The sequence below is a fragment of the Hypanus sabinus genome, chromosome 10, assembly GCF_030144855.1.
Source record: "Hypanus sabinus isolate sHypSab1 chromosome 10, sHypSab1.hap1, whole genome shotgun sequence".
In the NCBI taxonomy this organism is placed as follows: domain Eukaryota; kingdom Metazoa; phylum Chordata; class Chondrichthyes; order Myliobatiformes; family Dasyatidae; genus Hypanus; species Hypanus sabinus.
Window position 1 is genome coordinate 100,460,718 of NC_082715.1, and position 26,585 is coordinate 100,487,302.

Below are 26,585 nucleotides of genomic sequence, written 5' to 3' on the forward strand. Positions count from 1 at the left end.
AGATTTCCACTATGTTCTCTTATTTTTTTACATTTTCACTTGGTTATTGTGTATCATTTGGTCCCCTTTAGTAATAAAGGATGTACTTGAGGTTGAGAAAGTCAGCAAGTTTTCGTTTGCAATGGTATTCGGTTCCCTGCTCACAAAGCCCGAAACTCAACAAAAAGATTTTAAGCCCTATCTGATATAGATATCTACAGGAACCCTCACTATAGGGAGATCATACTGTACCTACCTACTCTTCAAAAACTAGCTTTCTTCCCTGTATAGCCTCTGTGGTGAGGTTTAGCTGCCAAAACCCACTGCTTGAGTGGTGAGTCCCCCTCCCCACAAAGAAGGTGATGCTTCCAGCTAGCAAAGTAGTTTAAAGACTTACTTTATTTTTAATGATACACATTTAAATTTAGACAATTAATTCTTAAAACACATCTAACTCTCAGAGTATTTCTAATTTACAAAAGATTTGCAAACTACTTTGGATTTCCAGCAGAGGTACAATTCCTACAAACTAGAACATACCAATGAGTTGTAGACAAACAAACCATCCATAGCAGAAACTGAAGATTGAGGAATGAATTCTAATTCTTCTTTCTGTAATCCTATCTTTCCACTGTTCTCCACGTCATTCCTAACAACAATTGTGTGTATATTCTATTTAATGACATCATCTGCATGCTGGGACAAAGTAAATTACACAGACGGTTTTAAAAGTTTCTTTTGGCAGAGATCTCAAACATCTACAGTTAATGCTGTGAAGACTGACCCCTGAGTCCACAAACATTCTAACTTGTAACCATGTTGATGTGCTAAGTGCCATAACCCCATTGTATTGTGCTTGGCTAATGGAGACACGTCTCCTGGTCACTTTACTTTAAAATCTGGCCTCCAACTTCAAAATAATTGCTGTTTGCAATTTACGTTAAGAACAGAGGTCTGGTTCTTACTACAAAAATTTGAGCAAAAAATATTTGTTAAAAGTTTAACTTGATCACCAACAACTCTGACCCTTTGGAAAAGCCATTCCACCATCCTAGAAAGTGAATAGCCATCACACATTGAACTGGTTGATTACCTCCATAAGAACTAGAGTTTGTTTTGCATTTCTAATGTCCGAATTTTAGAGAATTTTTTTTTTGTGAATTTATTTTACTGAAGACAAATTAACTCTTGAAAACAGCTATTCAACAATTTTATCCTATAGCAAATAGACACGGATATTCAAAAGATCACAACTCTAAGAAATATGCTTTGCAAGTATCTTCTAAGTAATTGAATATCTTTCCTTACAGATTCAAGCTGCTTCAGGAGCCAAACAAATCCCTTAAAAATAGAATCAGACCTTTTTTTTGTCGTGCAGTTTTCAATACAATTTCTCTGATTTAAAATTGGTAGATTTTCATCATTTTTATTTATACACAGTATGTTCCTTCAAGGGATGTGCACTTCCCAATGAGCCAGCCTTTAATTGCCCATTCCTAAATGCCCGTGAGAGGTGGTGCTGAGCTGCCTTCTTGAACCACTGCAGTCCTTGAGGTGAGAATAGATCCACAATACTCTTAGGAAGAGAGTTCCAGAATTTTGACCCAGTGACAAGAAAGGAACGGTGATTTTTTTCCAAGATAGAATACAATTTGCCTTAGAGGGAAATTTCAACTTGGTCATGTTCCCACGCTTTTCCTGCCCTTATCCTAGTAGAGGTTGTGTGTGTGGAAAGAGTCATGTGAGTTGCAGCAGAAATGGTATATATGGTACATATAGCAATTATGATTTCTGTATTTTTAATACCTCTTTACTTTTAAATAGTTAGTCATTCTGTAGTGTTTTTTTTAATCCAGATTTGTAAGCTTCCATTCAAACTGCTGCAGTAATTGGTGTTTTCTAAACTGCTCGTGTTCATTTACAAAATCAAAACTGGACAAAATGTCTAATTTTTGTCAGAACAATAGAAAATACTAACATGTTTCAAAATGCACATATCAAGTTGTGTAATTTCTCGAACTAATCCTGGAATCATTAAATAAAATTGTAATATTTCAAACAGGTTATTTTCATCCTTAAATACAATTGTGCATGTTACAAGTTTCATCATATCTTATCAATACAACAACTCTTTTTAAAATTAGCAAGTACATAGTTGAAAGGTGGATCAAAGCCCATATTTTTAATTTCTTCAAGGCAATATCTGTCAGATTGTGTATTACAAAACATAAGTGTGTGTGTATACATACACACATATATCTCTCTATATGTCTATAATTATAATCACAAAGCACAATTGAATAAAATAGTAAAACTAAATTGCTGTTGAAAACCTAAGAAATTGTCATTTTAGGTAGAACAGTAAACTAATTTATTGAAGTGAGTCTCGCAGTTACAACTATAAATTAATGTTCACTGATATCTCAGTTACAGTAATTTGACATCTGTACTATCTTAGCAGTTGTGATGAAATCTCATCATGGTAGATTGTGAATAATTCAAGCCTGGTCATTTGTTGACTTTTACCACAGATGAGGAACCATGAAATACTCCAGACTGAAGTAAAATCTCAAGGAGATGACTAATGTTGTATGGCTTATTTTGTGACCAACCTTACATTATATAGGTGATTCTTAATGCCCTCTGAAGGAAGTGTAAATTGCAGCTTTGAAATCATGAAAGTGGAAAATAACTACAAGAAGTGTTGTGGTGAAAGAAGAGGCAACGTAATAGAATTACTCCACTGAACATAATTTGAAACAGATGAAAGTCCATTGGCTTAAGAGTAGTGTTCAAACACATTCCATGATTTACATGAACTATCACTTGGTAAAATAAACATTTTAATAACCTATCTAGTTACTTCTCCAATTTTTAAAATATTTTTGTTAGTGGAGAGGAGATACATCTCTACCAAAAGAGGTTTAGCCTACAGGACACCTTAGGTCAGGGTGTAGCACCTGCTTAGCCCCCCCAATCAGGGTAACATGAAGCCATGGGAACAGGTGTTGGATCATTGTATAAGCAGCTGGTACATATCACAAATCTTGGTTATGCGACCACTGATGCCAAGCAGACAATCTCTGAAGGGTATTGATAATGGCTGGGGTCACCCGTCTTTTAAAGACTCTCCCAGGAGAAGGCAATGGCAAATCACTTATATAGAAAAGTTTGCCAAGAATAATCATAGTTACCTCTGTCACATGACAAGGCTCATGATGATGACGAATATTTCACAAAATTTTCCACTGGACATAAAAGATCAATGGAACCAATTTACCAACATGTTCAGGAATCAGTGTATTTTATCTTCAGATTAAGTATGTGGAAGAAATTTCTGTGATTTGCAGAAAATATGTTTATTGTTGTCAACTAGAGAAAATCTCCTGTTACATACCCCGTAACTGGGTGTCTGACCAGCAGAGAAAGAATCCGTTGGAGTCTGGTGGTACCAAACTAAAAGTAAACTGCACGATACAATATCAAAAATGCAAACATGCATATAAAACAAGTTAATAGCAAGAAATCTAAAAGTGTAGGATAATAATAATCAATAATAAACTCTATCGATGTCTAGGGGTAAATGAATTGTCATAGGAAAGTATAGAGTTCAGTTCATAAATGCTGAAGTAGTTATGGTTGTTGTGTTGAAATAGTTGGAGAGAGAGAGTGCACGCAAGCGAGATGTAACAGCAACAGTTGCGGCAGGCAAACCTTTTTGTGGCTTTCTTATTCTGTCGTATCATTGTGGTGATTCAGTTATGACCCCTCTGGTCTTCAGCTAGACCGTTCTTCCATGGTAGACTCGTCACTCTGGCATGAGTGGACACACACACACACAAGTCCCCACCGGTCCTGCAGTAACATTGAGTTTTACTGACCGATCTCCTGATTCGGTCTCCGAAACTCCCACCTTTCCTGTGGGTTCCCAACACTCAGTGACCACTGGTGTGTCTGAAGGGTGTCTCTCCAGACCTGTCTTTTATCCCTACTCACGGGGTCTCCATCAACTCTGAATGACCATGTCCATCAAATCAGGCCACTCCTGCTATCTCCTGAGGAATATTAACGAGCAAAGTAAAGTCCTTGTAGTGGAAGGTAAATAATCCAGAGTCATAATACAGTAAATCAATAGTCTCTCTCCCCCTCTTATCTGTAGCAAATATTCTTGTCTGGGCTTTATCTCTCTCTCTCTCATGAGCAGCATAACAACAGCAATAGTTCATAGTTCTCAGGAGGGGGTTGGGAATGGTTAACTCCACACCCCATTGACCATCAGGTCTGTTCATCACTCATAACACTACATAACTAACTGCCATGTTTGTTGGATCATAAATGAGGGAATTTATTTTATGCAACAGGCATGGAGAGTCGGTGATGCAAGGCTGGGTTCATTTGCTGCATTCAGATGAATTTGCAGGGAGCTGTGTTGTTCTTACATGAAGCTCATATGGACTTAAAATAAATGACCTCGCTAATGAGAATTATTAAATATTTCCGTGAACTTGCATTTGTTAGGCATCTCTAATGAAGTAAAATATTCCAATGCATTTTGCAGAAGTATTATCAATGACTAAAGATAAAGGCAAACAAGTTGGTTATGTTTGAGACAGTTGACAGAGGATAGATCTGGTAGCTCTGGATCCAAGTTTATGACAGAAGTGAAGACAGTGGTTTTGATTTGGAAACACACGCGACTGCAGATAATAGAATCTGGATCAAAGACAAACTGCTGCAAGAACTAAATAGATCAAACAGCATTTGTGGAAGCAAATGGGTCAGGGCTAGTATTGGACTTCCTTGTCTTTAGTTAGAAGAGATTTCTGCCTACCTATTATTTGATATGGCATAAGCATTTTGACAGCTTAAAGGCAGAAGCAGGAGGCAAAGTGCTAATATTAAGGTCGAGCTGAGTGTCATTCACATGTGAATGGTGACCCTCTGTTTTTGCATAATGTTGATGAGGGCCAGCAGTTTGGTGAAGAATGAAAGATGGCCATTGTGGATCTTTGCAGCACACTGGAGCCAACAGTGTGGGGATGGTTGAAACATATTTATGTGTGTGGGGAAAAAGCAGCTCTCTATAATTGGAACATTTCTCTCCTCGTGAGTGGATACGGAGTATTCTGATAATGGATTTTATGCATTCAAACAATAACCAGTCTTACTCATTATAGCAACTAATTGACCTGAGGCATTTCCTGGTATCTGACATAATTATTTATAACATTCATTTATTTTGGTTTTACGTTGGCCTTATATACAGTTTTTTTCTCTTTTCTCCTGAAGAAACTGCTTATGTATTGAATGTGATTAATATTGGGAGGATGGAGGTCAGCCATCAAGTCACGGCTAAGCGTGATTAGCCTGGGCTGTGATTGACAGCAGGCTCTTTGCCTGCAGGGCGTGCCACAGGCAAGACAAATTTTATCTTCACTCAGCAGCTGAGTGCTCAACTTCCAATTAGGAGTAATTGGACATGGACAATTGAGATACTCCCAGCTCTTTGCATTTTAAACCCTTTTTGAAATGGGTGAAATCAGCATGGGCCGAAGTTCAAGGTCTTCCCTTGCCTGTGTGGGCAGGTTGCTCAGTAGGGAAGCTTATTCAGCTGTTGGTTGAATGACGAAAGGTAAATTCATGCACAGCTGGAAGAGAATTCCACTTCCCACTGTATCTATTTCAGTAGCACAACAGGCAAATTTATGAAGCGTGTGCTCTGCATGATAACATACACAAAGGCATAAATGATGTTGATGTAAATCCTTTTGTAGGCGTATTTATTTTATACATCCATTATTCACCTGTCCTCCCTTGTTTGTAAAATCACAATGCAAACCTTTGATAGGACGAAACATTCTATAAATAGGCATCTCTCAGAGCTGCTTGTTGAACAAGGATGTGGACCTGAACACAGCTGGATGTGGTGTCGCTGACTTAATTAGGGGTTGGTGTGCATGCTAAGCACTCAAATTGAAAATTTGTCATTCATATGGTTTACTCAATAAATGACTAAGGTGGTCTAGAATCCCTGGAATTGCCTTTCTCAGCTGTGTAGTCATCTTAATAGTTGCTGAGTACAAGTTGATTTCACAACTCAGGCTTGGAACTTAGTGTATTCTGTTTATCGATATGTTTGCACTATTTATAAATAGGCTAAAGAAAAAAATATTAGTGGGCATGATCAATAATCTACTCTATGGTGGTGACATTTTGCTATAATTGAACCATGATGAAGGCAATGTTCTCCTTCCCCCTGTTTCTGGAGAAAATATAGCACTTAAACAAGGAATATTTCTCCAAAGGTTCTGCAATGCATCTTTAGTTCATGTTCACATCATATGAAAGCTCGTCTGATGTCCCTCTAAACAGTTTATGTTAGCAGGGAGAGATTGCCCCTTGTGATACGTTTTCTGGTTTCACATTGAGTGAGTGCTTGGAGCAGCCTTCACAATGCCATTCCTAAATGTGTCTGTATTACAATATCCTGAATCACATTTGCACTTGAGCCTCGGCTCTCTCTTGCAAGGCCTCTTCTGCCAGGTATCCCTGAAGTGCTTGATCACCAAGTAACTCATCTCACAGACGTTCAGCAGGACACACAGCGACGAGGAGACGGCCATGCAGTACAGAAAGATTGTCTTCTCTGTTGGCCGACCGACAAAACAATCCACTGTGTTGGGGCAGGGTGCAACCTCACATTTCAAAAGGCGGGGAACTGAGAAACCATGAAACATCCAGTGAAAAATTAACAAGGAGCCGATCTCAACAATGGTTTTGAACACCAGGCTAAAGAAGTAGGTCCACCAGAGACCCCCACCTAAGTCCGCTTTGTCTTTGTACAGTTTCTTATGGAGCTTCTTTTCCCGCCGCTCCCTGTAACCCACATGCATGACAACCATAAGGGAAGGAGTAGAAACCATGATAAGTTGCAGAGCCCACAGTCTTGCATGTGACACAGGGAAGAAATAGTCAAAACACACATTCTCACAGCCGGGTTGCTCCGAGTTGCAGGTGAAGTCCTTCTGATCGTCGCTCCAGACTCGTTCTGCTGCCACGACGTAGACTAGGACCCTGAATATGAATACAACACTCAGCCAAATTCTTCCAACTACTGTGGAGTACTGATTCACCCCACTCAAAACATCTTGCAGCAAACCCCAGCTCATGGTTGCTCAGTTGCTTGAAGGATCTGTAGAACCTAGAAAAAAGCAATTCAGGGATTAAATACCACACACTTTTTTGAAATAAAAATATTCTGGGAACTAAAGAAATGATATGCACTCCTTCGCACCTTACTTCCCATCATACAGTACTGTGCAAAAGCCTTCGGCATATAGGGTGCCTGTGACTTTTGCACAGTACTGTATTTGTCAACATAGAATTTATAAATCTGGTGGGAGCAAAGGGTGTTGGGGATGGCGAGGGTGGAGTGCTGTGGGAGAGGTGGCAGAGAAGGAGTGCTGGGGTGGAGAGTGTCCCCGGTGCAGACACACCCAGCCCTGAGACGCCAGGAAAGGTCATTTGATTCCAAAACAATATGGTTTATTGATCATTACAGAATGCTTGTCTGGTGTTTCCTGTTCCCTCCATTCCCCCTTTCCCTTTTCCCTACCTTGATTCTCCTCTTCCTGCCCCCTTCCCACAGTCAGTCCACAATAGATACTCATATCAGAATCGGATTTATCATCACTCCCATATGTCATGAAATTATTTTTTTTTTGCTGAAGCAGTGCAATGTATAAAATTACTGCACTTACTGATTTAGGAACAGCTTCTTCCCCTCTGCCATCCGATTTCGAATGGACATTGAACCATGAACATTACCTCACTACTTTTTTAATTTATATTTTTGCACTACTTATTTAATTTAACTATTTAACTATATATTTATTGTAATTCATGTTTTTTCTGTTATTATGTATTGCTGCAAAGACAACAGATCTTAAAATATATGCCAGTGATATTAAACTTGATTCTCATTCCGATTCTGCACCACACAAAAGTCTTAGGCACCCTAGCTATATGTATGTGCCTAAGACTTTTGCACAGTATGTATATAATGCATTGCTCAATTCATGAGATAACAGCATGTTAAATGGGAGCTGGGTCCCTTAACCTTCCTCTGCCATTTAACAGGACTTGGAGTAACTGAATGATGAGAGACTGCAGATGCTGGAATCCGGAAACATTTAAAAAAAGGATGCTGTAAGAGTTCGGTGTGCCAAAGGGCATTTGTGGAGGCAAAAATGTATATCCATAATCTGGGTGGAGGCCCTGCATCAGGGCTGAGAGAGAAGAGGAAAGGTTGCAGATGTGCTGGGGAGGGTAATGAGATTGATAAGAGGAGAGGGGGAGAGAGAGGCTATTTTCCCAATTTGCAGTCCCATAGGAAAGGAGAAAGCTGTGGATACTGTAGATAATTCAGTGTGGTAGTGAGAAGGAGAATTGAGGTATTCCACACAATAGTCACCAAATCTATGCCTTGCTTCATAATAAAATGGACACATTGTGTGCACCAAATGCAGTGGACTTGGTTAGAAAAGCTCAAATGAATCTCTGCTTCTAAGGGATCTAATCTTTGGGCTCAGCTGTGCTTTGCTGCCCGAACCCAATAACTCTTCATTCCACAATAGAACAGCAAAAGAAAACTTGATTATTTTTAATGTTTCAGTTTTCATAGCTCTGTGGTTGAGAATTTCAAAGATTCACAGTCCTCTGAGAGTCAAAACTTCTGCTCATAGTCAGTCTAGATTAGCTAATCACTTCTGAGACTGTGTAAAAGAGAAATGGGGCATCCTACCCCACCAGCCACCTTATCCTTGAAGCGTCCTGAGAACAGTATGTTTCACTCCAAACCCTTCTTAACTCTAGAGCACAAGCCCGTTCTGCTCAATTTGTCCTTATGGAACAGCTCACTAACTAGGAATCAAGTTACTGAGCTTCCTCTAAAACCTTGATGAGTGCTGCATATCCTATCTAGGTAAGTAGATCAAAAGCTAACCTTGTTCTTTTGTCGAGGACAAGGAATTGAAACAATGTCACTACATTTCTCAGAAGGATTTCAAGTGTTACCTATTATAAATAACTTTGAAATGTAGTGAGAATGGAAATGTCCAGTACTAGAGAGCATATTTAAGGTGAGAAGAGGGAAGATTAAAGGAAAAATGGTCTCAGCCCAAAATGTCGACTGTTTATTCATTTCATTAGATGCTACCGGATCTGCCGAGTTCCTCTAGCAGTGTGTGTGTTACACTGAATTTCCAACATCTGCAGAATCTCCTGTGTTTAAGATTAAAGCAGATTTACAAGGCATTTTTTCTTACATTGTGATAAGTCCATGAATTCACTGAAATGGCAGATATGACAGGAAGCAGTAGGAGGTATTTAGACAGACACATGAACAAGCAGGAAATGGGAGATGTAGACAACCTGCAGGTGGATGGGATTAATTTGGATTAACATCATTGGCAACACAGATATTTTGTACCAAAATCTTGCTCCTGCTGTACTGTTCTATGTTTTGTGTTGTAATAGTTAATTTCGGAATGATGATGAGATTAATCCTTCTTTTGCCATGAATGTTAATACAAAAATAGTACACATACTTCTAGTATACTCCCTACCCGATATTTAGTCTCATTGGCTTTGGAAGAGTTTTGAAATTGCTCAGTACTCTAATTTAACACTATTGCCCAGACCAAATTTCTACTAGTTATAATGTTCCATTTCATCAACATTGGTCTAAGTTTTCATCTATATTTTCCACAGCTGATCGTAAATCGTGTTTCATTGGGCCCCTTGAGTAATCCTGAAAGGGATGTTTACAATGCTGTAAAAATGCAAAGATTTTTTCTTCAGTTGTCAAGTGTACTCTGAGACAAGAAAATCTGCAGATGCTGGAAGAACCCAGCAGGCCAGGCAGCATCTATGGAAAAGACTAAACAGTCGATGTTATGTGCTGAGATCTTTCTTCAGTACCAGAAAAGAAGGGGAGAAGTCCTGAAAAAGGGTTTCAGCCTGAAATGTCGACCGTTTACACTTTTTCATAGATGCTGCCTGTCCTGCTGAGTTCTTCCAGAATGTGTGTGTTGCAACTATACCCTGAAGCCTGGTGCATTTGTGCATTTTAGTTGAAATATCACTAAAAAGAACAGTATCACATTTTTGCATGGGAGGTATGAACTTGGCTGAGGTAACAGAAGTATGCATCCTGGAATTCAGTTCATTTTCTGGTCCACAGCCAAAATGGACATTATTGTTTTCCAAATGTGGTCTACTCTGAGAAAATAATAATCATAATCTCAGAAAATGAAATGAGAGTCTTTAAATATTCAATACACCTTGTTATCATCCTAACACCTGCTCTTTTGCTTGCACAGACTCGAGTACAATTAGATCTATTAAAGAAACACCTGAAAATTCTAGGACATCCCTGAACTACAAGTTATTTGCCCTTTTACTAAATCCCCAAGTACAGCAAAGTGAATAATCACCGTGGTTTCTAAATCAATCTTTATAACTCAGTCCCCTCACACTGAGATCAAGCTTATTTATCTTTGCTGCGCCGTTTCAAAACCTTCTGAGTCGAAAATAAAAATTGCCTTTTCATGGTCTTTTAACAGCAAACTTTCCCATTTGCTACTCACCCTCCAATAATACAAATCGTCATGTAATCCTGATAAATGAGGTTCCAGAACATAAAGTAAAATTCAAAAGAATTAGACTGTTCTCATGATTTAGTAATATATACACGTTTACCTTTTTGATTGCTATTCTTTAATAAATTAGCAAAGAGTTTACTCTCACAGATCCCTTTCAAGTGCAGTATTTGTGTGACACCAAAGGTCATGGTTACACTGAAATCAACTGGCTGCAAGAGAGATGCATGCCAATGGGTGGAATCTTATCTTGCACAAAGGATGGTGGTTGTGGTTGTCAGAGATCAATCAATCCATTTCCAGCAGATGAGCAGCTCATGCTCAAGACAGCATTCAACATCTATGCCTCAATGGTGTCAGGCACTGATCATCACCAACAGGAGAGCTAACTTGCAATCATCAAGTCCACCACCATCAATTTGTTGGTAGCCACCATTAAACAGGAACTCAGCTAGACCAGCTACGTCAATACTGTGCTCATATGTGTGAGTTAGAGGCTGGGTATTCACCTTCTGATACCCAGGGTCTTTTCACCATCTATAAGTGTGAAATTATGATAGATTACACTCCACTTGTTTGGGTGAATGCTGTGGCAACAACTCACAAGAAATCCAACACCATTCACAGCAAAGCAACATATTTGATTCACAACCTAACAGCCATCCATTCTCTGCACCACCAATGCAGTGTCTGAATTTCTCAAGCCTGTAATCTCTACCATCAGGAACCATGGGAGCAGTGAGTGCAGAGGATCTCCATTGCCTGAAGCTCCCCTTAAAAGTCACATGCAATCTTCATTTGGAAAGATATCACCCATCCTTCATCATCACTAGCTCTAATTCCTGGAATTCCTTACCTAACAGCACGATGGGGTGACCTTCAGCTCCTCCTTCTAATAAAATGAAATCTCAAAAGTAAAGAAATGAATCAGTTAGAAAAATGTTGTGCAACAAGACCATCTTCTTATGTAAACCATTGTTGTCAGAGTTGGGTTGTTTCCTCTCCAGTTCTGAAGTCTGGAAATGCCTGCATATCATACCTTCCACTGTGCAGTGGCTTTTGCATATCAGCTACCATGTGGTCTTGGCAGAGCAATGACCTCATCTAATATCAAGGATATCCGGAATAATTGGAGAAAGAGCTGTGATTACATTCACAAAGGTGGACAAAAAGACACACACACAAAATGCTGGCGGAACGCAGCCGCTGATGCAGCATCTTTCCCCCTTTCTTTCTCCCTAGGCCTCCCATCCCATCATGGGGGGAAAGATGTTGCCCGACCTGCTGCGTTCCACCGGCATTTTGTGTGTGTTGCTTGAATTTCCAGCATCTGCAGATTTCCTCGTGTTTCCGACAAAGAAACACATTCTGAGCTTCACATTTCCTTTCTCTATTGATTCCTCTCACTGACGGTCACCACTCAGTTTCCAGGCCTGATTATTGAACACCTCCTCTATCACCTACCACCTGTGCACTCCCCCCCTCCACACTCCCCCCACCCCCCCTGTGGTCTCACCCAGAAATTGCCAAGTGCCTCTCTCAGAAAAGATCCAGCTGCCTAACCATGCTGGTGGATCACGGTCTCCCAGTGCATTGTGGCAGGGTTGGTGAGTGCCAATGTGACTGAAACAGTTCACAATAATCCAGATGTGGCCTGTCCAACATCCCTTCAACTTTTGCAATACTTCTCTATGTCTAAACTCCAACCATTGAGCAATAATTGGAATTATTTTATTATTGTCAAATGGACTAATAGACAGTGAAAAGCTTGTCTTGCATGCTGTTCATACAAATCAAATCATGATATAGTGCATTCAGGTTGAACAAGGTAAAACAAAAACAGAATGCAGAATAAAGTTTAACAACTGCAGAGAATATGTGCAAGATCATAACAAGGTATTGAAATTCATGAGGTCATGGGTCCATCTTATTATACCAGGGAACCATTCAATGGTCTCATAACAGTGGGGTACAAGCTGTCATTCAGCCTCAGGCTCTGGTGTTTGTACCTTCTGCTTGACAGAAGCTGAGAGAAGAGAGAATGTCGGGGTGGGTCTTTGCTGCTTTACTGAGGCAACAAGTAGTATAGACATGGAGGGGAGGGTGGTTTCCATGATGTGATGAGTTGTGTCCCCAGCTCTATGCCATTTATCCTTAAAACTACTTGCTAAATCTAGCTGCTAGCTTTTCATCCTTCATGCACAACACCCAGATTCCTCTGTACTCTAGTTATCTGCAAGCTCCTTCCATCTGATTCCTCCTGATGTGCACAACCTCATATTCTCACACATTACAGTCCATTTGACGAGCTATTCCCCACTCCCTTTGCCCTATCGAGTATATCCCATGGCAGACGAAGATGAGGGGAGAGATTTAGTAGGAACTGGATGGCCAACGTTTTCACCAAGAGAGTATTCTGTGTTTGGAGTAAGCTGTCAGAGGGAGTGGTTGAGGGAGGCACTTTAACAGCATTTAAAGGGTAAGTGGACACGTACATGGATAGAAACGTTTAGAGGGATCTGGATCAAATATGGGGAAGTGGGACAAGCTTAGATCACATATTGGCCATCATGGACTGATTGGGCTGAAGGAGCTGTTTCCATGCTGTATGACTCAATCAGTCTACGATTAAGATGTATCAAATACCCAATATGACATTGTCTGTTAAACCTAACACTCTGACAAATGTATTAAACTATTCCATGACATTCCACATTTGCTACAAATTTGCTGGTACTTTATATCATTAGTTGGTCCTCTTCCACCAGTGTAAAACAGAAGTTTGGTCATGCAGAGAGGAATTTGTTTATTTGTTGTTGTTCAGGCTTTATTTATAACTTATTTTCTCTCCTGATCCATTGGCTTTTCAAAGTTATTTACATATGACATAGAAGGGTGCCATTCTGCCCACTGAGTCTATGCTATCTAATGGCACAATCACATTCCAACACTAACTTTCCATTTAGCATATTCTTCCCACATTTCCATCAATTCTTTCCATATTCTATTGCCCAAACACACAGTAGGAGCAGTTTACGCTGGCCAGTTAACTTCCTAATACACACATAAGCAGAGCACTTAGAGGAATCCCATGTGGTCACAAGTGGAACAAACTCTCCAAGTTACAGCACTGTTCAACCATGTCCTGTCAACTTTAAATCTCAGTGAAGTATGCCTGAAAATCTTTTCAACTATTTACAATTCATGTCTTGCACTGTGCCTTTGCTGCAAAACAACAATTTTCACAACATACGCTATATCAGTATTAATAAAGCTGATTCTCACATTGATTCTGAAGATATTGCATCCGGTGCTCCCGGTGCGGCCTCCTCTACATCGGCAAGACCAACTCTGCCTCTCATTCCCATCTAGATACGTCCATACATGGTCTCCTCTACTGCCATGATGAGGCCAAACTCAGGTTGGAGGAGCAACACCTCATCTACCGTCTGGGTAGCCTCCAGCCTGGTGGTATGAACATTGAATTCTCCAATTTCCAGCAATTCCCTCCCCCATCCCAGGTCCCTCTCTGCCCCTCTCCCCTTTCAACTTTTTGCTTCTTTATCGCTACAGTTCTTTCATGCTTATCCCCTCTCCCCTTTATCTTTCCTCTGATTTTCCACCTGGCACCTCTAGGCCCTACCCTCTCCACTATCTCTATTACTGGGCTTCGGCCCTCTCATCTCTCCCCCCCCCGCCCCCCATTCCTGATGAAGGTTCTTGGCCCGAAGCGTTGGCTACTCTTTTCTCATGGATGCTGCCTGACCTGCTGAGTTCTTCCAACATTGTGTACGGATTCTGAAGATATAACAACTAATTTTGGATCCTGCAAGATACTGGAATTCCTCATCAGTTAGTATGAAAGAAGACCAATGGAGTGAAAGGACACATTACAAAAGGGGTATTTTCGTGGTGAGAATTTACCTACCCTGATAATACCTCTTTAAGTTTCCTTGTATCATTCATATGTATGAGTTATCATTGTAACATGTATTTAAGGGTGTGGTTTTCTTATGCTGCTACTTATTTCAGATTCCAATTAACTGAGCTGGCAGTTCTGTGTCACATCCCTACTGGCTTTCACTGAATTACTCAAATTACTGTAAATCCCCCAAGGCCAGACACACATATAGTATGTGGTTAATTTTGTCTACTCAAAGCTTGGTTACAGAGACCTGGAGCAGTTATTACATTTTCCCTCAGAATTTCTGTTTCGCCTGCTTACTATGTCCCTGCATTATACACGATGAATTAACAACATTTAAACGGCAATTTGGATAGATTGGAAAGGTTTGAAAGAAAATGGGTCAAACAAGCAAATGGTACTAGCCTAGTGGAAATTTTGGTCAGCATGGACAAGGTGAACCAAAGGGCCTTCTCCTGTCCTTTGTGCCTATTATATTGCATTGAAAGAATTGCATTATTTTTTTTTAAATCTTGCAGCATTTATTAAAAACAGGTAACTAAAAGTTGGAAAGAATGCATTGGGCTGCTGCACCAATGCATTTAATTTTCAAGTCCTTTGTGCTAAAGCTTTAACAATATGTAAGATTTATATGCTAGATTTAATAGTTAGCAGACACCTTCTTTATCCCAACTAACATTTGCTTGCATTGTGTAGACATCTTAACAGGAACTTCATAAACAAAGCTAGCTCCAAGCTTAGCAGCAAAGCCTTCCACATGTGGAAAAAAAAAGCAGAATGCTGGAAGAATTCAGAAGGTGTGGCAGCATCCCTGGAGGTAAAAGGTGTATGTTGATGCTTTATGACAAACACCCTTCCTCGGGACTGAGAGCAAAGAGGGAAGTTCGCAAGAGTGGGGCAGAGGCTGGTAGGTGAAAACTGGAACCAGATGTGGCTGTGAGGAATATGCAGATTGAATCAGGAGGAGGAGGGGAGGGGAAGGTGAACAAAGAGAGAAGAGACCTAGATGGACAGATGTGGGAGAAGGGCATCAGGGAGGTAGGTTGCCTAAAACTGGAAAATTCAATTTTTGGTAAAATTGGGTTGTAATCTATCAAACTAGAATATGAGATGTCATTCTGCCAGTTCACAGTTAACCTCTCTGCAGCAATGCGGAAGGCCACAGGCTAAGTATTATGGGAGTTTGAAGGAGAGTTAAAATGACATGCAACTGGAAGCTTGAGATGGTCAATGTTCTGCAAAATGGTCACCTGATCTATACTTGGTTTCACCAGTGTTGCGGAGGCTTCACGATCTTCTAGGTTCTGCCTCCATGCGAGCTTCTTGAAGGCTGACTTCTTTCAGCAGTCTGTACAGTGCTCCAGGTACCAGCACCTGCAGTGTCTTTTGTCACCCACCTGTAAATCTTGTCACTTGAGGGCCCAAAACAATTTCGACTTGTGAAACGGACTAACAAAATTTTGACAGCCCACTAAGCTGGTGCCCTTCAAATTTAACGTGGCAAAAGTTTTTGAATGTTGTCGTTCAAAAATGTACGAAAATATTCAAAAACTGTCATAAATGAATCAATGTGTAAGTTGTTTAAAAAATTGCTTTACAAAAAACAAATTACAAAAATTAAACTACCTTAAAACATTTTTTTAATGTTCAGTAAGCTCAACTAAAAATGTCTAAGATATTAACATTTACCTTAATCCTTCAATTATTTTCTTCCATTAAAGTCACCATGTCTAACTTGGTGCAACGAGTTTGAGCAGATTCCAAAATCAAGTCCTGGAGACTGCTCCAACTACAGGAGTTCTTGGTCTGTGTGTAGTCAAGAAACTGGTGGTGACCCACTGCCAACAGGCACAGGACACTCCACATGTAAGCATGGATATCTTGCATTTTCTGACATGTATGCAAATTCTAGTCTAGTATCTTCACTAAAGGCACAAGCCTCTCACTACCAAGGGTATATTCAGAGGTTGTGCCACAAGAAGGTGTCATCCATTGCACAACACCCTCACCATCCAGGACATGACCTCTTCTCATTACTACTATCAGGGGACAAAGTACAGGAAATAAATGTTATGTCTCTGCCCTGTACTACTGCCATAAAACAAATTTTGTATCATATATTTCAGTGATATTAAATATGATTCTCATTCTGATCTATTCCTCAAAATTCTGCTGTCCAAATGCTTTCACAAATCCTTGTCTATAACTGCAGCACCAACCCTAAAATTCACAAGCTATTTGAGCTCCTTTACTTCGGGCTCCTGTGTATTTCCAGATTTTATTACACTGCAATTAGCAATATTGAACTTGGTAAACTCCACCCTGAACCCCTCCAGGTCTCTTCTGCATTTTTCTCATTTAGGAAATACTTTAAAGCCAACTTCTTTGTCAAGCTTTTAGCCAGTCTCAATACTGCCTTAGCAAAGAAAAAATCTCAAAAGCTGGAAATCTAAAATCAAAGAGAAAATGCAGAAAAATTTAAGCAGTGCAGACAACTTCAATGAAGCAGAAGCAGAGTTGGTATGACAGGTCATAGACTGACTCGTATTTCAAGCATTTTCTGATTTGAATTTTAATACTGCTTTGCATGGGTGGGGGTCAGGTCATTGATAAAAATCTGTGAAGCTCCTTGACAAATTTTGATAATTCTGAAAGTTTGTCATTATTGTTGAAAATTAGGTCGTTGGACTCCATTTGAAGTTTTGTCTGTGAAACACATTGTGCTTTATCCTGATATAGTCCATTGCCCTGAGATTGTTTCATAGATTAACAAACTTCATACTTTAGTTCTGAGCATGTTGCAATGATGAGCACTGAACAATGCACAAAGAAATAAACAAACAATTTGTGTTTCTCGTTAAGGTGGATGCACTTAAGAGCAGGGCTGGGAATTCAGTTCACAAGCTTGTCACTTTATGATGCGTCGTGAAATATAATTGCTGTAATGAGGATTAGCAGGAATTGGTTTCACATTCAATTACATTCTCTTCATAATTTTAATTCTTACACACAACCCAGCAGCAAAAATAATTAGCTTGTACCAAGCAACAAATGAGAACAGTGCAAAACGATTCCATAGAGTTCAAAGTAAATTTATTATTAAAGTACATACTGTAGATGTCACCATATGCAACCACAAGATTCATATGTATACAGGCATATGTACACAGTAATTCCAAGAAAAATGACAATCAGTGAAAGACTGCATCTAACAAGATGGTTAAATAACAGACAAGCTGTACAGGGACAAAAGAGTAAGAATAAGCAAGCAATAAATATCAGAAATGTGAGATGAGATCTTGAAAGTGAATCTAAAGGTTGTGGGAAAAGATCAGTGATGGGGTGGGTGAAGCTGATTGAAGTTATACCTGGTGGTTTAAGAGCTTGATGGTTGAGGGATAACAGTTCCTGAACCTGGTTGGGTGGCTCAACTACCTTCTTCTTGATGGCAGCAGTGTGAAAAGAGTGGGAGGGGTGGCAGGGGTCCTTGATGATGTTTGCTGCTTTCCTGTGACAATACTCAATGGTGGGAAGAGCTTTACCTGTGATGGACTGGGCCGTATCTACTACTTTATGTTGGATTTTCTATTCAAAGGCATTAGTGTTTCCATACCAGGCAGTGATGCAGCCAGTCAAAATACTCTCCATCTTTATCTACATCTGTGGAAGTTTTAGTTAAAGTTTTAGATTTCATGCTGAATCTTTGAAAATGTAGGGGTGCTTTCTTCATAATTTCACTTTAGTGCTGAGCCCAGAACAGATACTCTGAAATGTTAACACTGAGGAATTTTAAGTTGCTGATCCTCTGTATTTCTGATCCCCTGATGAGAACTGGTTCATGGACCTCTGGTTTCTTCCTCCTCCTATAGTCAATAATCAGCTACTTGGTCTTGCTGACATTAAGCGAGAGGTTACTGTTGTGGCACCACTCAGCTAGATTTTCAGTCTTTCTCCTAAATGATGATTCACGTCCACCTTTGATTTGGCCAGCAAGTGTTGTTGTCAGCTAACTTGTATGTGGCATTGGAGCTGTGCTTAATTCAAACAAATTTTTCTCAGTGATTACTGAATAATTTCTTCATAATGGTATCCAACTTGCAGAAAATGTGTACATGCATATTAATCCTTGGGTGTGCTTCATGTGCATGCCCACATGTTTGTAATTGCTTGTGCATGTCTGTATCTGTGTATGTGTGTGATATTGTGTGACAACATGATTGCTCAATTCTAACCTCATAGAATGAGGGAATTGTACAAATCTCAATGTGCCTAGACTAGCCTTTTGAAGGAGCTTTCTAATTAGTAGCACTTTTTTTCCCTCTACAAATGATTATTGATTTTTCTTTATCTGTTTTCTACCTGTACTGCTCTTATTTTATTTGATGACATGGAATATTAAACCCAGATATCCAGTTTTAATTTCTGGCTCCTGATCTTGAAACAGTTATAGACTGAATGGCATCAATTGTCTCTTAAACGCTATAAAGATTGACTTGGCTCAGAATCACAGGATGTGTGGTCTTGGCAGTCATCGGGCGGGAAATTAGAGACAATGGTGGAATTTGCACTAGAGTTATCTCCCCCCCCCTCCCCCCTTTTACCTACTGTTGTCATAATTTTATTAAGGTTTCTGCAGTTCTTCCAAAGTTGATGCAAGAACAGGAAAAATCCCTGCTTATTCATTGTTAGTTTGAGGAAGGACTCAAGTTCCCTACTTAATTACAACAGTGATATGACTCAAACGATTCTTGAAGGTAGAAGTCTCACTTTGAGAAGACTGGAATATAAAAACAAGGATGTAAATCTGAGGCTTTTGTAAGTCACTGGTCAGACACACGTGGAGCATTATGAATAGTTTTGGGGCGCATATCTAAGAAAGATGTGCTGGCATTGGAGAGGGTCCAGAGGAGGTTTACAAGAATTATACTGAGAATGAAAAAGTTTTTGTATGAGGAGCATTTGATGGCCCTGGGCCTTTATTTGGTGGAGTTTGGAAGAATGGGGGGGGGGGGAGAGGGGTGGGGAGGGATTTCATTAAAGCTTACTGAATATTGAAAGGCCTAGACAGTGTGACTGTGAAGGTGTTTGCATTAGTTGAGCGCAAAAATAAATCAGTCATGATGGAATGGCAGAGCAGACTCAGTGGGCTGAATGGACTAATTCTGCTCCTATGTCTTATGCTCTTACGCCACAAGATTCGTGTCAGCTCAGTGATTTAAGGCTAATCTTTTGCCTCACCATCTCCTTCCTCAAGTAACCCCACATCCTTTGATTCCTTCAATATTCAAAAATGTATCATTCTCTCATGATAGAACTTTGGGACTAGCAGAGAGGATACAGTGGTCAGCATGAACCAGGTAGTCTGAAGGCCCTGTTCTTGAACTGTATGATTGTATGGCTCTATGGCTTTGAGAATGTCCATTATACTCCTGAGTAGAGAATTGTATGGACTGACCATGTTCAGCATGATGCAGTTGCTTCTTTATCATGCTAAATAACTAACTTTTTAGTTTGATATTCTGTTCCTTGGTTCTTCTTAACCCAGCCAGGGGAAATGCTATCACTGCACCTAATCTGGTACACCCCTTTAGAACTGTGAATGTTCCAATAAGAACACCTCTCATTCTTCTAGACTTAACATATAGGCTCAGTCTGCTTCATATCTCCTCACCAGGAATTCCATTGCCCTACTACCACCACCACCCCCAGCAACATTCAACCCCTCCCCAATCCCTGGAATTAATCCATTGAACCTTGTGCAGCCCCAAAGTTGCAAGTGCATTATTCCTTAAGTATTGAGATCAAGCCTACACAAAATATTCCAGATGAAATCTCAGTACTGCCCTATGTAATTGTAATGATAGTCTTCTTTAGCAAACTCTGGAAACAATGCCTCGCATTTCCATTTCATTATTTTCAAAGAGAAATTTGAATTTTGCATTAGAACTGTTGGCTAATGTGGCTAATGTGATAACAATAGGCAAATATTCCAGTAGGTGAGGTTACCCCAACTCTCGGCGATGGTCTGTAAAACCGGTTTATCTACCATACACTGCAGCCAGCAACCCAGGAAAAATAAGTTATTGGAGACACAGAGAGCCTGACAGAAAAGTGCAGTGGAAGATGTATACGGGGCAGGTTCCCATTAATGGTTTGGGGTCAGTGTTGAGTGCTCCAGGAAGAAAGTTCCCAAATATCAGATGCTGAGATTTGACTGTACCACTAGTTAGGAAAACAAAACGTGCTCAAAATACTCAGTGGATACAGTCACAGTCCATAGAATTAATGCTTCAGGTCATTGATCTTGAAATATTTCCTCTGACTCTCTTTCCACTGGTGTTGCCTGAAATGCTGAGATTTTCCTGCACTTAATGTTTTTATTTCAGATTGCCAGCATCTGCAGCATTATATTTATACAGCTGTTTGAGTACTTGATAAGTTTTCTATTATAACTATTTCTTTTTCCTCATTTTCCAGATCCCTCCATGTTTTCCTAAATCAGTGGAGGTAATATCAAGTCACTTTGTGAGTGAAATATACATTTATTTATTGTTATCAAAGAGACTCTGGTAAATATATTTAATAAGCTCAATCTGGTGCATGTTTAAATTGAGGAGTGCCAACTCTGTAGTTATGATTAATCAAGATGATGCCAACTGCATCAATGTGTCATTTCAGCATTTTAAAGAGTATTTATCACTGCAGCACTTATAAATGATGGAAGATTATTGACAGGTTATGTCACAGCCTGGTATGGAAATATCAATACTCTTGAATGGAAAATCCTACAAAAATGAGTGGAAACAGCCCAGTCCATCATGAGTAAAGCTCTCCCCACTGAGCAGATCTACACAGAGCATTGTTGCAGGTAAGTAGCATCCATCATCAGGGACTCCCACTACCCAAAGTCTCGCTCTCTTCTCATTGCTGCCTTCAGGAAGAAGGTACAAGAGCCTCAGGACTCACACCACCAGGTTCAGGAACAGTCATTACCCCTCAACAATCAGGCTCTTGAACCGAAGGGGATAACTTCTCTCAACTTCAAGATGAGGTTGTAAATTGGATTAGATATTGGCTTTGTGGGAGAAGCCAGAGACTGGTAATAGATGGTTGCCTCTCCGACAGGAGGCTTGTGGCGACTGGAGTGCACAGAGATGAAAGCTGGGTTCATTGTTGTTTGTCATCTATATCAATGATTTGGACAACAATGTAGTTAATTGGATCCACAAATTTACAATTGCTACCAAGATTGTGGGTGCAGTGGATAGCAAGGAAGACTATCAGAGCTTAAAACAGGATCTGGACCAGCTTTTAAAATGGGCTGAAAATGGCAGATGTAATTTAATGCAGAGAAGTGCAAGGTGTTACACTTTGGTTGAACCATCCAGGATAGGCCTTACACAGTGAACAGGAGGACAATGAGGATAGCTGCAGAACAATGGATCTGGGAATACAGGTCCAAAATTCATTGAAAGTGGCATCACAGGTAGATAGGGTCGAAAAGAAAGCTTTTGGGACATTGGCCTTCATAAACTGAAGTATTTAGTACAGGGGATGGGATGTTATATTGAACTTGTATTAATCATTAGGAGGCCTAATTTGGAGTATTGTATGCAGTTTTGGTCATCTGCCTAAAGGAAAGATGTAAATAGGGTTGAATGAGTACAAAGAAAATTTACAAGGATGTTGCTGGGACTGGAGGACTTAAGTTATATGGAAAGATTAAATAATTATTCCTTGGAATGTAGAAGATTGAGGGGAGATTTGATGGAGGTATACAAAATTATGAGGGGTATAAATAAGGTAAATTCAAGCAGGAGTTTCCCACTGAGATTAGGTGGGACCACAACTAGAGGTCATGGGTTAAGGGTGAAAGGTGAAAAGTTTAAGGAGAACATGAAGGGAGACTTCACTCAGAGGGTCATGAGAGTGTGGAGCAAGCTGCCAGTGCAGTAGAGTTTGCAAACTCAATTTCACCATTTAAAACAAGTTTGAATAGGTACATGGATAGTAGGGATATGGAGGTTTATAGTCCTGTGCAGGTCGATGGGAGTAGGCAGTTTATATGGGTTGGCATAGACTAGTTGGGCCAAAAGACCTGTTTCTGTGCTGTTCTTTTTGTCTATGACTTTGTTATGACTTTATAACTTCACTTGCCCCATCACTGAAATGTTCCCACAGTCCATGGACTCACTTTTATCTCATGTTTTCAATATTTATTTACTTATAACTTTTTTTGTACTTGCACAATTTGTTGTTTTTTTTCCCCCACATTGGTTGTACACCCAGTTGGTGTAGTCTTTCATTGATTCTATCATAGTTATATAGTTATTGATTTTATTGAATATGCCCACTAGAAAGTGAATCTCAGGGTGGTATATGGTAACATACATACTTCAATAATTACTTCGAACTAAAGTAAATTAACTTTTAAAAAATAAATTTACTTTGAAATAAAGAACACAATTTGTCAAACAGTAACTGACACAATCCTGTTGTATAGCCATGGCTCTTGGGCCTACTGTAGATGATTAAACCATCAGCTTTCTGCTGCACACCACTTTAAGTATCAAATGACTAAACAGGATATCTAATATCCAGGTACCTGCAAACTCTAACTCCTCATTAAGGGGGAATTAACTCAGATTGACTTAGAGAGAGAATAGGCATTTCAGGATTCACTTACACAACAGATAGAATCAAGAAGGAAATTTTAGAGAGGGCCCTACACAAAAAAACTGAATGCACGCCCGAGTATATAATATGATCAACTTCACTTGCCATGGAAAATCTGGAAGTAGGCTCTCGAAGACTAGCAAGCAGCTGATAGGAAAGTAAGATATTGTCTGAAAGTGAGTAATTGTTAGAGAACACTACAATGAAGAGTAGTTTCCTATACATTGGACCTTGGTGCACGTATCTGGTGAAATAGTGTAGGCATAATTGCAATTTGCATTCAAAGTGATGTGACAAACACCAGGCTACTTGTGAACAATCCTACCACAAACAAGAGAAAATCTGCAGTTGCTGGAAATCCGATCAACAGACACACACACACAACACTGGAGGAACTCAGCAAGCCAGGTAGGATCTGTAGAAACGAGTACAGTCGACATTTTGGGACAAGACCCTTCAGTGGGACTGGAGAAAATAAGTTGAGTAGGTGTAAAAGGTTGGGGAAGGAAGGAGAGAGGTGAAACTGGGAGGGGGTTGAAGTAAAGAGCTGGAAAGTTGATTGGTGAAAGAGATACAGGACTGGAGAAGTGGGAGAATAGGAGAGGACAGAAGGCCATGCCAGAAAGAAAAAGGGAGCCAGGCACCACGGGGAGGTGATGGGCAGGCAAGGAGTTAAGGTGAGAGGGAAAAAGAGATGGTGAATGGTGAAAGGGGAGCGGGGGGGACTTGTATTACCGGAAGTTCAGAAATTGGTGTTGGAGGCTACCCAGATGGAATACAAGATGTTGTTCCTCCAGCCCGAGTGTGGCCTCATCGTGTCAGTAAAGGAGGCCATGGATTGACATCTTAAGCAGGAATGGGAACTGGAATTAAAATGGGAGACCACTGGGAGATCCCACTTTTTCTGGCAGACAGAGCATAGGTGCTCAGCAAAGCCCTGTCCCAATCTACATCGGGTCTGATCGATATACAGGAGGCCAAACCCTGGTGAATTTCACAGGGTGTGGCTCAAATTTCTGTAGGACCACAAGATGAGATCATTTTAGAACAGCTGCTCTGTGCGTTACCCACTGTCTTGTATCTCTCCCACACACTTGCCACAAGTTCAATGAGGTAGCAACAAATTATTATACCACAGGTATTCATTACTCTCGGGTTCTATTGGGTTGATACTAAAATTATATCCCCCCATGCTGATGTTGGGAATGTGCACCTAATACATAGAATTTATCCTTATAACTCTCAAAATAAGTTTATTATCAGAGTGCATAAATGCCACCATACACAGCCCTGAGATTCATTTTATGTGGGCATTCACAATAACTACAAGAAACAAAAGAGGATCAATGAACCACTGCACCCAACGGGATGGACAAACTGTACAGAGAGATAAAATAAATAATAATAAACAAGCAAATAAGTTAGGACAAACCTGCCTCCTTATTAAGTACAAGATTACCTCAAAACATGCCACCCAAATTAATTCCTTCCACACACATTTTGCCTTGATTAAAGTAGCTTCAGGTATTGTAAATAATCATGAAGGTCGACAATATGATCTCCACTTTATTCTGAGTTTGTTAAATAGAATACTAAAATTGATAGGGCCTCAATGGAGGGTAATCCACTGAGGTTCTTATTCCTAATCTGAGAAAAAAAAGATGTACGCGTAGACATTGAGCAAGAGCAGCATTATACTGGAGAAAGTAGCTGTGATGACAATATAACCAACTGACTATACTGGCTGGTGTTAAGATCAAATCATTAAACCTAGCCATAGGCTGTTATGCTGACTACGATGAACTATATTCTAGAATTTGTCAACGTGGAAAACATGAAACTAAGCCATGGTCTGTCGTGCTGACTACTTACAGAACCATATCCTAGAATTAGGCAACAAGTAGAAAAAACTAGATTGAGAACTTCACTAACTTCCAGGAGTCTGATATCAGATACCTCTTTCAAAATACTCTAAGCTAAATTCAGAGTTGTAGTGGAGCGTAAATGCATCCAGGTGCTGCCGACCTCCCACTCACAATATCCCTGGAATAGTTTAGTTTGAGAATTGCTGCACAAGACTGTGGTTTATATATGAGCACTTCTAATCCAGATTATTTTTCTGCAGTTATCAACATTCTGCAGAATGTTGGCCATGAAACATTTTATGAAATCTCAAATACACTTTTGTTTTAAAAAGAACTTCTGCTTCTCTTATAAAGTACAAAATTTGATGTAATTTCTGCCAATTGTTTTTGATTTATTGAGAACATACATTAAATTAGGAAGGGTAAGTTCATTCCCCTTCCTTTATTTGAACACGATAAAAAGATCGCAGCATGTGTTTTCTTTTGTGTTCCGAGTTCCTATCTAACTACTCCTTTATATTTAAACAAATCATAGGATTTACCTTGAAACAGTTGATAGTTCAGTCTTCTCCAGATTCCCTCTCCAACAAATTTATATCCAGCAATCTGAAATGAAGAATTATTTCTTCCATGTAAAAAGAACTATTCACAAAACCATCTGTTTCAATACAATTTGTAGGTAAGATGATCTCTGTTTGACTTCCCCTATTGTGATCTAAGCAAGTGTAACCTGAGCCTTGGCTCCGCTTAAGTAGCTCCCAGCAATTATTAAAATTAGAACCACCTACGTCTGTTACAGTTTCAGTTCAATAGTTGCACAAACAATGATCTTATATACTTAGATAGTTTCTCTCAAACAAACTGAAAATGAAAAATACCTTTCGAACAGATATAGCTGACATCTTGCATTAATGGACCTCTGTTTCATGCGAAAGTTACAAATATAAGTGCAGTAGGTCTGGTACGGAGAGTTTTTACGTGGATTATTGATGGAATATCAATTCCACAGCAATCTTGCCCTTTCCAATGGCTCTGATTTCCTGCAGTCCTGTAGTTCTTTGATACATCTCTGAACTCCCAATTCAGACATTTTAATTTAAAGTGCACCTACAGTTACCCCAGAAAAGGATAAGAACAGCAAAAGTAAATGTTGGTCTAAGGCAGGGAATCAAAATTAAACAAAAAATTGGCAAAGTCGTTAAACAAGTATTTTGTGTTTGTCTAAGTATATCAAAGAGTGTGAGCTAAGTTTGGAAGGGGAAAACAAAAGTTAGAGACAAAGTAATTAATATAGGAGAGATAATATCAGGTAAACTAATAGGAATAAGTGCTGACAAATTCACTCACCTGCCATAATGAAGTATTTCAAGTGGTTGGTTATGACTGGAATTAACTTCTGCTTGATCAAGGACCTGGACCCACTGCAATTCAACTACTATCACAACAGGTCTACAGTGGATGCAATTTCACAGGCTCTCC

The 26,585-nt window shown here is 39.7% G+C and overlaps 1 protein-coding gene across 2 annotated transcripts; it reads right to left on the reverse strand.

Annotated features, from left to right (window-relative positions):
• On the reverse strand, positions 1-26,585 carry LOC132400882 (gap junction beta-7 protein-like). Of its 2 annotated transcripts, XM_059982384.1 has the most exons (4): positions 26,454-26,578; positions 25,985-26,213; positions 25,649-25,712; positions 1-7,180 (listed from the first exon to the last, which is right to left on the reverse strand). In XM_059982384.1, exon 4 carries the CDS (start codon positions 7,146-7,148, stop codon positions 6,399-6,401), a length of 750 nt encoding a protein of 249 aa, XP_059838367.1. In that variant the 5' UTR covers positions 7,149-7,180; positions 25,649-25,712; positions 25,985-26,213; positions 26,454-26,578; the 3' UTR covers positions 1-6,398. The 2 variants fall into 2 exon arrangements, with proteins under 2 accessions (XP_059838367.1, XP_059838366.1); XM_059982383.1 differs by lacking the exon at positions 25,985-26,213 and having other exon boundaries at positions 26,454-26,585.